The 13,402-nt window shown below is 45.4% G+C and overlaps 1 protein-coding gene across 7 annotated transcripts in view; it reads right to left on the minus strand.

Annotated features, from left to right (window-relative positions):
• The window catches only part of ICAM5 (intercellular adhesion molecule 5), a 375,719-nt gene that overhangs the window by 357,810 nt on the left and 4,507 nt on the right, over window positions 1–13,402 (minus strand). Inside the window, exon 1 of one of the 7 annotated variants that reach the window (XM_069231793.1) lies at window positions 6,206–6,277. The exons of 5 other annotated variants lie outside the window; for them this stretch is intronic. Coding sequence is in view for 1 of the 2 variants with exons in the window: in XM_069231792.1 (XP_069087893.1) it covers window position 6,159 (1 nt within the window). In the remaining variant the exon portion in view is untranslated. Of the gene's footprint in view, window positions 1–6,158; window positions 6,278–13,402 lie in introns of those variants that run through there. One more of the 7 variants, XM_069231792.1, reaches the window with a different exon arrangement.

Below are 13,402 nucleotides of genomic sequence, written 5' to 3' on the forward strand. Positions count from 1 at the left end.
GCTTATGGCATGGCGCTTTGAATCGGCTCACTTATGTGAAACTGTATTACTTTTCATTTTCAATTTATGTGGCAAGAAATGTCCGGTTAGGCTAATAGCTCTAACTTGAGCAAATGCAAGACCCATTGCATTGCAAATTCTTGTTGTTTTTGCTGTGAGCCGAATAACAAACAAGCATTTGCAATGCAATAGGTGTGACATTTACTTGAGTTGGAGCTATTGGCATTGTAAATACATAACTAGAAATTTTTGCCACATTAATTGGTCAACCCTGCCACATATTTCGGTCCTTTTGTACCACCTAGTTCCAGTGGCGATGCATATAATGGGTCAGGAGGCCTAATGGAATATTTTTTCAAACAAGGCACTTACAACTCAAACTGCATGGTTCTACCTAGTAGTGCATCAAAATGCATTGGAAATTCTGAAACAATTAAAAAGATTCCTGTCCACAATTTATTTCCGAATGATTGAAGTTTACAGAATGTTAAAAGGCAAGAATCTCTTGGTACATGATAACAATTACCTTACTGTGTGTGCTATTTAAAATAGGAGTGGGAGGATGATTAGTTGCTTTTGTCAATTGTGTGGTACCAGGGGAAATACAGCTTAAAAAAGAGTAAACAGCAGAGAGATAGAGCGTGCCATGCAAACGCGACGGAAAGTAACATACAAAGGGTGGATAAAGCCCTCCTGTCACAAAGGTGAGTAGACTGATCAGTGTAAAGGCTGAATGTGTCACAGATTCCAGTGTTTTTCACTTTTGAGAATTCTGCACTATAACTTGCGTGGGTCTTTGGCTGGACTGCAGGGAATGATGTAGGCTTGTGGATGGATACAGTTTGACTGTAACAGCATAAATTCCGCTCAGATTAGCCTTTGTCCCTTGAGGTATGTCCCACCAGACACACCTTCCAACAGCAGAAAGTTGAAAAGGCGAGCATCATTCGTTAAAAATATGAATACATTTTAAGTGCCCTTAAAATGCAAACGAACATAAAGGCACGGCACAGAGAGGAGGAAAAGCTTCCACTAAAATGGTAAATTCTAGGTTTAGAAAGCGGACAGTAGCCCATCTTAGAGAGAAAGGCTAGGACTGGGGATACAGGGCAGGAGTTGAATGCCCGCGTTCACCCTGTCCCATGCAGCACAGCACAGCACAGTAGTTTGTTTAAGATTGCACAACAACTATTCAGAGACCAAAAAGATAGAATGCACAAGCCCTCCCATGCAAAGACAATGGCAAAGAAAGACAATCTCCTTGTAGCCACCTATCCATCCAGGAGGCACAGCGCGCCTGCCCAAACAGAAAAGGGGAGATTTATATTTACTCAACTTCCTCTTCAATCTCTGCGATGTCTGCGAAAATCAGACAGATAACGAGTAGCGTGGCCGCCCTGAGCATCCAGCGCCTGCCTTCCAGATGCATGGCTCTGGGTGGGTAGAGAAGGGCAGCCGCACTGCGAACTCGGCAACAAAAGAGCTGCGCGGGGATTCTCGTGCTCGCCTTCTCCTCACAAACTGCTCCAACTGCATTCAGTTTGCATGCGAAGCACACACTGCCTCTGCCACAAGGAGGGCAGATCCCCTATTGCTTTCCGTCCCTCTTGCCTGCACGGGTCTCAGCAGCACTTCTTCCCGGTTTGTGTGCCGGCAGCTCCTTTTACCTTTCTGCGTGGGGCATGGTGCCGCCTTCAAGACCGAGAGATAGGGGGTTCAAAGAACACGGGGGAGACCGAGCAGCTCCCTTTCTGCCACTCACAGCAAGCCCTTTCTGGAGCCTGTTCCTCGCAGCATGTCCCTTCTCTCTTAAAGTTTGTCTGACAGTGAGAGAGTAATGGAAGGGCTGCTTCGAAATCGAGATGTGATTAAGTGACGCCTGCCTTCCTGACAGAGCGAGTGTGGAGTGGGTGGGTTTGTGATGTCTCCTTGGCCCACTGCCTAAAGAGACTGTAGGATAAGAATGGAAAAAGGCATTTGGAATGCAATAGTCTCCTGTTTGCTCGAGTTAGAACTCTTAGCGTTGTAAATTACTGACTGGACTTTTCTTGCCACAGGACTAACAAGCATTTACAATGCAATGGGTCTCCCGTTTGCTCATGTTAGAGCTGATAGCGTTGTAAACTCCTAACCCGACTTTTCACCTATCGCAATAGTGCATTTATGTAGGTAACCAAAAAAGTGCAATTAACTATGTAAAGCGCTCGACTTCTGCCAAGCGATATCACGCTAGTAAATTAGAGAAAAAGTAGTCCACGAGCCGGACAGAAAACAGCGAGCCTCGCATGTTTTCTGTACTTGGTCGCTGCGCTCGAGGAGGGCTAGCCACCGGAAAAGGCATGATATATGCATGCCTTCGACTAATGAAAGCAAGCAAATTTTATTAGTCAAGCTCACAAACCAATGAAAAAGACTGACTTGACGTCGACAGGGCTCCGAGCCCTTTTCTAAACACTAAAGCGTCGCACTGCAATACGCATGCGCGAGCGCATGCAAGGCAGGCTCGACCCTAAAAATAACAAGAGGAAGAGAGCGAGAGCGAGCTGGACCTGGAAAAGCCCCCCACTGCTGTTGGTTTATGTTTACAGAGAGAGCTGGTGGGGTGGTTGGGCTGATTATGCACCCAGTGTCAGACAAACAGGCCAATACTGAAAGAAAAAGGCCCCTTAGAAGAGATAAACAGGCCATAGCGTAATTAGACATTAGTTTGTGCTGCTCCCAAAGAGAAAAAATGCAGGACAAAGAGGCAGAACTGACCACTAGCAAGCAAGGATTTTTGAAGGACACTGCAACTAACAAATCAAATAGCTTTTCTTCACAGTATAAGTATACTAAAAGTATACAACACATCAAATGCTAACGCTCGACCTAAAAAAAACTCTGGGCAGGTCTTGTGCCTCAAGTGCGCAACCTCATCCTGCCTGCTACTAAAGTTTCAGGCCTGTTGCACCTACTGCCTGTTTGCTCCAGCAGAGTCTGCTCACTTTACTAAGGTGTGTGTATTACATCGCAGGAGGACCCATCCCCGAGTGTCTGACAGTCGCTGTGACCCTTTGTTATGCAGGTATGTGCATTCGCACATCTTTGACTGTCCATAGCAGTGTCCTTACTCCCTTTTTTTTGCCTTAGATAGGATCACTGCTCCTTGAAGGGAAAGGATGGAGGTGGGAACGGCTAAGTGCGCTCTTAATATGGAATTATATGTAGCCAATATAGCGAATAGAAAGCAATTTAATCTGCAATCTGGCTATTAGAAAGGCATCAATGTTGTTGTCATTTAAAAATAAAAAAGTAAAGATCTCCAATTATCAGTTTCTCTGAAAGACCTTTTCCTGCCACCGCGCCTTATCGCAGACTCAGCTGCTGCTTGCATAAGATGAATGCTTTCTTTCATTTAAGGGTGCCATTTAAAACAACAGTTAAGCGAGGGCACTTGAAATTAATACTTTGTATTCATAAGAACATAAATACGTTTTCAGCTTTGCATGGCGATTTGAGACAGCATATTTCCTATACACCAGTCTCACTCTTGCTATTGTCAAATGATCTACAAGACAACCAGACATCTGTCCGCCAGCTCTGCAATGGTGAGTTCTGTTGCAACCGACCCCCCAGACTGTTTTCACCAAGTTCAGTGACTTCCAGAGCACTGGCCTGAGGTGATGCTAATCTGTCTTTTGTTATGCGTAATGATGCATTTGCACATTGGTGGCTCCCCAAACAAATCTTGTTTGGGGTCTTCTCTCTACCAGTAGTAATGAACGTAGCGTTGGGTTTATTTGTAAAATATTCTTATTCCTACATGTTTTTAATTCTGTTTCTTTATTTTAAAGAGGTAGGAAAAAATACAATCAGGACATGATGATCTGGTGAGAGGCAAAATTTTCTGAATTACAGTTGAATCAGCAGGTCTTCCTAAATCATAAAATCATGTGCATGGGTAACTCGCATAATCTCCTTTTGTTATCATCCCTACTAGTATTGGTTCCATTCTGACTGAAAACAAGACTGTAAAATTCATGATGTAATATTGTAAATAACATTGAGTAGCCAGAAGCACTTTTACTTTAGAGCACAACTTTTTTACAGGGGCGGTTCCTCCTCAAGAGTGGAGGAGCATCGCCCCGCCTGCTGCGAGTGCAGCAGCCAAACATAATACCATTTTATTTTGCCCTCATGCTTTTGCTGTGTACAGCATGAGAGTGAGGGGATGGGGCGGGGCTGAATCCTGCAATTGCAGGAACACTGCTGCCCTTTGGCCGGCTGTCTAGATACGGCAAGCCTGGCATGCACACTGTAGACCCAGCAATCCCAGGGCTGTCAAACAGCCGGGGCATTGTTGGCACAGGCCCCCAGCTTCAAAATGAGCACTGAAGCAGCCTGCTCCCACCAATCCTGGAGCTGCTCTCATGCTAAAAACAGCATGAGGGCAGTTCTAGTATTGGTTTAATTTGCATTAAACTGAGCAGAAAGGAAGTCCTTCCATCCCTGCTTGTGGACACCGGGAGAGAAATTCCTTACCAGGGGGGTAGTCTCAAATATGGTGAGTTTGGTGTCATCGTGCCCCCCATATATTTCTCCTGCAGACCGCCACTGATGGATTATTAGGGGATTGCAATATTGAAATTAGGTGCATTTGTTGCTGTGCTTGCATCAACTTTCAGTGGAAAATTCCTTTTGAGAGTGAAAGTTTATCACTGCTATAGCTATAATCGCATTGAGTCACATGGTGCTCTCATTAAAATTTAGTCAATGTAGGCCAACATTGCTTTCAAACTGTTCCCCAATCCTGAATATCCAAACAAGAAGGCATTAGACACACAAAGTTCTGGTTAGCCTCAGTGGAGTTTTAGTGCTACACACATCAGAACATTACATGAAATGTATAATCACTACTTGCTTCAGTGCTAAAATAAGCAAATAGTGACCAAGCCTAGAGTTATATCTACTGTATAGTGACATTATTTTCTTTGTCAACACACATAGATGCATGTTGGTGAACAAGGGAGTAGCCAGAAAATTAAAATACCCCCCACTTTGATCTTTACCTCGAATGTCATCCAGTAAGGCAAGGAAGCAAGCCCTGCCTGGCATAGATGAGGTCCCTTCATCACATCTTCCACCAATCAATCTCTCCATCCTTTAAGACTTTCATTCTTCCATACATCCACCCATCCATCTTTTCATGCTGCCATCCATCCAACCTTCCACAATTTCGTCCATCTTTCACTTACCATTCTGTCTACCAACCCTTTTATCATTGCATGCTTCCATCAATCGTTCTATCCTTACACTCAAACTTTCAGTCATTCATCCATCCTTCTCCCATCCATACATCCATTCTTTTTGATTCCATCCATCATTTCATCCTCCTTTTATCGATTCATCCATTCAGGTCTCCATTCATACATCCACTCATTGATCCAGCCTTTAATTATTCCAGCCAATCGCTCTTTCACCCACCCATGCAAATATTGCTCTAAGTTTCTATCCCTCAGTTCTTTCAACCTTGCATGCATCTTTTCATGTATATTTTCCTTCATTCTTGTTAGTCTCAGTAGTACAGCCAGTGTACTGCGGGTCTTAGAGCAAGGAAGAATATGGGTCCCCAGCTACTATTTAATTGATCAAATGCAGCAAAAATCAGAGTTCAATAAGCCCCTTAGGTCTTTGGGCCTTGGTGCCACTGCACCTGCTGCATCTATTGTGAGATGCAGCAGTAAGGTCTCCCTTAGTTTTTTTAAAGAGCTCCTGACTACAGAGCTGGGACAGAACAAGCTTGTAAATAATTACGTGTCAACACCATCCAGCTTAAGCTGTGAAATGGGGGAGAAGGGGCCGGTTCACTGAGCCACTGTTCACGAAAACAAATAAGCTGAGGAGAACATATGTAGGGAGAATTTTAAAAACTGGTGGGATAACGGTACTGATGAACAAGTGGTGATTCATGCAGTTTCTCAGGCTATTTCTAAGGGCACCTACTTTTATTCGTGAGAGAATTTACTCAGGAAGACACCATTACCTCCTGTGCCTCCCTCGCCTTCCTTAGTAACCAATGAGGCCCCTTTGCCTCACCTGGACCCCTCCCCTCTCTTTTTAAAAGGTCCCCCTGCCCCCACCTACTCCTGTTTCTTTTTGTCTACAACTTCAGACTTAACTCTCTCTCCTCCTTGGTGTGGCCGGGGGGAAAGGCTTTGTCCTTTACCTCGATGCCGGTTGCAGAGCCTCTGGTGCCGATTTTCCTGGCTGGGCGACAGCGATGAGAGGTGTGTGTAGGTTCCTCGGTCGGTGTTGCTGCAGCGTCGTCTGATGTGGTCGGCTGGCTCTGTTGTGGCTGAGGCTGTGCTTCCAGGTCGCAGTATCGCAGAGAAGGATGGGCGCCTAGCAGCATGGTTTCTCACTTTCTGTGTGGTAAGGCAGGCTTTTGGGCCCGCGTTTTTTAATATTTTTTGTGGTTTCACAAGATTAAATTTCTGATACATTTCTGATTGGTGGCGTTTTTTCCCTTTTTAAAGTGCTGAGGGTGGATTTGGGCATTTCTTGTGCTCCAGCATGTCATCCTCTTCCTCATCTGAGGAGGGGGGTTCCTGTTCCATTACAGTCTGCTAGAGTGGTCAGGAGTGATGTTGCCGGGACTGCTCCTCTTATGTCTTGGGAGAAGGTTCAAGATATAATTGAGGTGGCAGTTTCAAGAGTTCTCCAGGCTGGGGCTGTCCGATCAGGTCGTTACTATGCTGCTCCTAACTCCGTGGAGGCTGCTGGCTCATCTTCATCGGAGGAGGATCTTCCTTCTACCCCTTGTGGGGGCAAATATGTGCCTCGTGAAGAGATGTGGAGCATTTTGGCTCATATATGTGACAATCTGGGATTTCCTGCTTTTCGGCCTGCAGGGGAGGATTCTACTTTATTTCCTCAATATGTTACCCCTTTGCGGTTTGCTATGCCTTTCCAGGAGCCAGTAAAGGACATGGTTTTCCGTGAGTGGAAGGAGGTTGACAAAGCCCAGGTTCCGGGTTTTCACCATAAATTGTATTTACTGGAAGGGGAGGATGTTCTACCTCCTTCTGTGAATTTGGATTCCATGCTGGCTACTTTGATTGGTAAAACCGCTGTCAATCCTGAAGACTATACTCCTTCTGATGCCACCGTCCGGAAGGTTGACTCTGGTATGAAACAGGCTTTTGCTGCAGGGAATTTGACTCTTTGGGCTGGTATATTTTCTGCTTATTCTGCGCATTCCTTGGTTCAGGACATTGACAGACTTGCTGTGGCTGTGCAGGATGGGTCGGAATGTTCTGAATTACTGTTGGTTATGGAACAACAAGCCCATTTGTTAGCGGAAATTTCTTCTAGTATCTGCTCTGCTTCTGGGGCCGTGATTGGAGCCCGCAGATCTCTGTGGTTGCGGCAATGGAAGGCTGATCCTGGGGAGCAGGCATCTCTCCTGAGGCTTTCTTTTGAGGGCCAGGCTCTGTTTGGTGATCAGTTGCCTGGCATGATTTCTAAAGCCTTTAAGGACCGCAAGCATGCTTTGCCTTATACGGGGAGTTCCGCATCGGGCAAGGGCTGGAAGTCGCATTCTAGGTCCTCTCCCAAGTTTGTTCCTCTGTCCTCTTCTTCCAGGAAGCGTAGGTTTCAGCCTTGGTTTTCTCCAAAGAGGTCTGTTCCCTCGGCGAAGGGTGCTCCAGAGAAAGGCTCCTGACAATCAAGGTTCTGGAGAGTGGCCGGTGGGAGGAAGACTGCGGCATTTCCTGTCCAACTGGTGAAGGGATGTCACCGATCATTGGGTCCTGAATGGTATGGAGAATGGATACTCCATAGAGTTCGATCTTGTTCCTCCGGACACTGGGGTTTGTCCAACTCCTTTGCCTGTGGAAGAAGGCAGACAGGGGGCCTTGGTAGAGGGAGTCTGAGATTTGCTGTTCAAAGAAGCCTTTTCCAGAGTGCCGGTGGAGGAATGAGGAAAGGGGGCTAATTCTGTTCCTTGTTCCGAAAATAACTGGGGGGTTTTGTACTGTTTTGAATCTCAAATGGGTGAATTCTTGGATCAAGACTGTGCACTTCCAGATGTTGACCATTCAGGATATTCTTCCTCTGATTGCTCTAGGGGATTTTGTGGGATCTCTGGATCTTCAGGATGCTTACCTCCACGTGCCTGTCGCAGTTTCCGCTCAAAGGTTTTTGCATTTGCAGTCGAACCGGACCATTTTCAGTTCTGTGTTCTTCCCTTTGGCCTGAAGTCCTCTCCTATGGTGTTCACGAAAGCACATGCTCCTCTTGAGGCTCTTCTGCATCCGGAAGGGGTGTATCAGCATACTTACCTGGATGATCTTTTGATTCAGGCTTCAGACGATGATCTCATGAGGAATCATGTGGAACTGGTCTTCGGGGTCTCCAGGGTCATGGTTTCTTGCTCAATTGGGAGAAATTGGATTTGGTGCCTTCCCAGGACCTCGTGTTTATCGGGGCTCAATTTCTGACTCTGCGAGGGTTGGTGACTGTATCGGAGTGGAGGTGGCGGGGCCTTCAGGATCAGGTGAATGCTGTGCTGTCTCAGGTGGCTCCCAGGGCACTTTAGTGGTTGCGGCTGCAGGGTCACTTGGCTCCAGTAATATTCTTGGTTCCTTGGGCCAGGTTTCATCTACTTTGTCTGGTCAACTGGCCGCTGTCCCGGTGGTCTCCGGATCCTTGCAATCTTCTGGCCCGCATTCCTGTGTCGGATTACATTCGCCGGGAGTTGGGTTAGTGGATGGTGCTGACTCCTCTCCAAATAGGTTTTTTTTTGTCTCCTCCAGTGCCTGTGATGCTGACAACCGATGCCAGCCTCTCAGGGTGGGGCTTGGCTGGGGTCGGAACAGCTTCAGGGATTTTGATCTCTGAGAGACTCAAAGAGGTTGTCGAATTGGAGGGAGTTGACTGTGGTCTGGCTAGCTCTGGTGCATTTTCAAGTGATCTTGCAGGGGCAGCTGTGTTAGTCCAGACGGACAACTTGGTGGCCAAGTCTTATACCAACAGGTGGGGGGACCAGGTCCCGCTCGCTGAATCTGGTTGCTCAGGCCATTTTTTTATGGGCTGAGCATTCGGTTCTGTCTCTTCGGCCCACGTACATTCAGGGGGTGGACAATGTTCTGGCGGATCGATTGAGCAGGATCATTCCCTCCTCCCCGGATTTCTCCCTTCAGTTGTATCTGTTCCATTGTCTGGTGCGGAGATGGGGTCATACGGTTGTGGAATTGTTTGCCTCCCCAGTAAATGAAGGTGGGGAGGTTCTGCTCCCAGTTTTGGTGTCCTTAGGAGTGGGCATTGGACAGTCTGACTTGTCAATGGCCGCAGGGTCTTCTTTATGCGTTTTGTCCTTTTCAGTTGATCAGATCCTTTCTTGTCCGGGTCAGGCAGGTGGGGGCTCTGGTGATTTTGATCGCTCCACATTGGCCTTGTGCGAATTGGTTTCCTCTGCTTCAGCGGCTGGCCTCCGGGACCGAGAGGGTTCTTCCTCTCCATCCCTCTCCTCTGATGTTTCCTTGCCTCTCCTCGGGATCATTGCAGGGGCTTGATGGCTTGGAGTTTGAACTGCGGGGTTTGACTGGACTGGGGGTTCCTGGTCCTTTGGCTGTGACTTTGCAGGCTGCTAGGCGTAAGTATATGTTGCATTCCTATGGACGTCAGTGGAAGGTTTTTTCCTCTTGGTGTTTGCGGCAGCAAATTTACCCTATGATGGCTTCTCTGTTTGTGATCATGCAGTTTTTGCAGGATGGGGTTTCCGAAACCTGTACGTTATTTTCCAGGCTTGAATCTCCAGTTGGTTTTGGATGTGTTGCTGGACCCCCCATTCGAACCTTTGGGGGACATTGATTTAAAACATTTGACTTTGAAGACTTGTTTTTTGGTGGCTATTGCTTCGGCCAGGCATTTGGAGGAGATGGCTGCGTTATCCTGCTCTTTTCATTTTTGCTAAATTTTTCCTGATCCGGTTGTGGTAGGTCCGGTTCCCTCTTTTGTGCCTATGGTAAATTCGGCTTTTCATGGCCGACAGGAGGTGATTCTCCCTGCCTTGTGTCTTACCCTCCCTCGGAGGAGGAGGTCAGATTATATGCTTTGGATGTGCGGCGGGCCTTGTTGTGTTATTTGAAGGTGGTTGCTGCGTTTCGTAAAGGGGATTCTTTGTTTGTCAATTTTCATCCTGCACGGAAAAAGGAGAAGTCTTCTACTGTTTCCCTGAGTCGCTGGTTCCGGTCGAAGGTGCTGTTGGCCTATGATTTGAAAGGGGTGGTGCCTCCTTCTAGGATTCAGGGTCGTTCCACTCGGGGAATGGCTGCTACAGTGGCTGAGTTGCAGGGCGCTTCGGTGGTGGAGATTTGAAGGGCCGCTACTTGGGCGTCTCCATCCACTTTTGTTTGCCACTACCGTATTGCTGAATTGGAGTGTTTGGAATCTGTTTTGGGGCACAGGGTATTGTCCTCTATGAGGGAATGGGGGTCTTTCTGTGTCTGGACTGGTTGTAATTAAATGTGTTTTTTATGCATTGCAACTCAGTTGTCTGTCTCATGTTTTTCTTGCTATGTCTCATTGGTTACTAAGGAAGGCGAGGGAGGGACGGGAGATAATGCGTCCATTACTTATTGTTAATGGCATTACTCCTAGTCCTACTCCCTCGCCTTCCTTACAGTTCCGGCTCTACCCCCGGTACAGGACAACTGAATTGCCTTTGGCTTGTTTCTGTACAGGAGTGGGAGGGGGCGAGGAGACCTTTTAAAAAGAGAGGGGAGGGGTCTAGCTGAGGCAAAGGAGCCTCATTGGTTACTAAGGAAGGCAAGGGAGTAGGACTAGGAGTAATGCCATTAACGATAAGTAATGGACACATTACTTTGCCCGAATGTGTGGCAATAAGGCAGATTCATGGATTTGGTACAACATGCATTGGAATACATTCATTGTGCCTAAATAAGTGCCTGCATCAGCTTTACAAATTTTTAATGGAAAAAAGTGGAAGACCTCTGTCTGATGCTTTCAGAGTGGTGAATTTAAAAAATGAGAAAGCTGTGTTACTAAAAATATTTAAGGACTTTTGACAAAGAAACATCAGAAAAAGTATGCCAAGAAAATAGTACAAAAATGATGTAGGAAAAATAAATGGTGAGGTAAAGAGTTACTTGGGTGTGGGTAATGATAGCAGTGGTGAAACGGGAAACACTATATAGTAGCTCAGAGTACAGGTATAGGTAAGGATATAAGCATGAAGCTTTGAGCAGGGGTAGAGATAATAGGGTAAATGCAGGTAAAGAAGAACTATGATACAGGCAGGGTAAAGATCCTAGCGCATAAGCAAGGTAGAAGTGCTACAATATATGCAGTGGTAGAGGTAATACGGTAGAAACATGGGTTAGATGTACTAATGTTTGAGATAGGGATTTAAATATTGTGATATTGACGGGGAGCAGAACTATGGTATGTCTGTCACATCTGTGTAAACAAGAAAATGTGCAGCATAAATTTCTCTTATATGTGTGGATAAATCCTAGGAATATCATGTGATTAGGCTTCCCTCGCTCGTAAAGTGTGACTTTGGCATAAATTTCTCTTATATGTGTGGATAAATCCTAGGAATATCATGTGCTTAGGCTTCCCTCGCTCGTAAAGTGTGACTTTGGTGAATAGAGGGCATGACGTGGGGTATTGCAGAATGTGTAAAAAAACAGCATCTCATGTGAAGTATTTGTCATGAGTATAATTGATGATCTTCACACCATGGAAAGCCAAAAACCTGTTCTGTTTCAGTGACTACGGGATCAGAATGCAAGTTAAACAATCAGCTGTTTTTAAAATATAAAATATTTATCTTAGGTCTTCCTAATAAGGAGACATACCCGCCTCACAAGTTATGTGGCAAACAAATGTATCCTGCACTGTGTGCATTTCACCAAGTGATTCTCTCTCTCTCTTGGGTATGGACAAAATCCTGAATCACTGAATGTGGCTGAACCGTTATGGAAGTGATGGGTATGGAAAAGTGAACTATGAAGTTAGCACACACCGACAAGGAGTTCTCTGATTTTGGGGCCCCTTAATTACATTCCTTTCTACTGAATTTAGGGAGCAAACCTGCCCACTCCATAACATACTTACAAGTTCGGCACATCCTAAATCGACCAACAAAAGGTTTCAATTAGCAATCTTTGCCACACAAACAGATATAACCAATGGCTAGAAAAGTATTCAATTGGTTGTACGCCTCTCCGAAGTGAACTCATTTCTGATTGTTATGTTGGAAGAGAGGTGGTTAGTGGGTTGACAGGTTGATATAGCCCTAGACTGCAAGCTGACGTCCAGGTTCTTGACTACAATGCAGTGTAACTGATTAATTATGATTGTCTTTTCCCTTTTGTTTATTGAAAATATCAATAAAGAAACCTCATTGATATAATGTAAAATGACTGTTTTGTATACAAACATGTACAAATCTGTTACTTCAAAAAGGGTCACCAAGTTCCTCACACAATAATCAGAATGTTAATACACATTTCCATAGCCAGAAACGTAACTGATAAGAGAAATTAACTGTGAAAGAATTTGGTTGTGCTCACATAGTTTGAGTTTTGGCTGGGTTGTGTTTGAAAGCAGCTTTACAGGAGTCCTCAGAGCTTCTGTCAGAGGACATTGTTCAGAAACTCTGTGGCAGATCAGGCATTATTGGACAAACTGTGTTAGTCCATTATAATAGTCCAGGCAGAACTCGAAAAAAGCAAGGCTGAGTGCAATATTCTGTGAGCAGAGATAAGATCCCCTTCAGCTCATGAAGGTGGAACCAAAGCATTTTTGCATATTTGGAGTATGATGGTTATTTAATGCTTTAAGGACAATACAGAGTTCCTAGGATTTTGTCCTTTCATTCATAGGGAGCCAAATGAGAGATTTAAGAGGAGGCGGCTATATGATTATGGCATTTGAGAATGTACCCCAGTCTGGGACCATAGTTTATCACTCAAGGTTGGTTGAAGGAAGTGAAGTGGAGACCTGACCAAAATCCATTAGAGAAGGTTAGGTGGAAGGTTAGGTGGGACATCACCACTGCAAGAATCAGTGCAGTCTTCTGTGATCAGTGTAGCAGAGGTAAGATCCCTTTCAATTGACAGTGTTTGAATAAGGTTTATGCATACCACATTTGCAGGGAAAATGAGAGATTACCATTGAAGATCACTCCCAAGTTATGTGTTTGGTTCACTGGGCTGGTGTGACATCCCAAATTATAATGTCCAGCAAAAGGGATTGAAGTGCTGACTAAACCGAACAGCTAAATTTCAGTATTCTTCCCATTAAGCCATAGCCAACTATCTGGCATTCACCTGGTGCTTGTAAGAGAGAATTTGTGAAACATTGAGGGAATTATCATTGTCGTCTTCAAGTT

Source organism: Pleurodeles waltl, chromosome 4_2 (assembly GCF_031143425.1).
Source record: "Pleurodeles waltl isolate 20211129_DDA chromosome 4_2, aPleWal1.hap1.20221129, whole genome shotgun sequence".
Lineage (NCBI taxonomy): Eukaryota > Metazoa > Chordata > Amphibia > Caudata > Salamandridae > Pleurodeles > Pleurodeles waltl.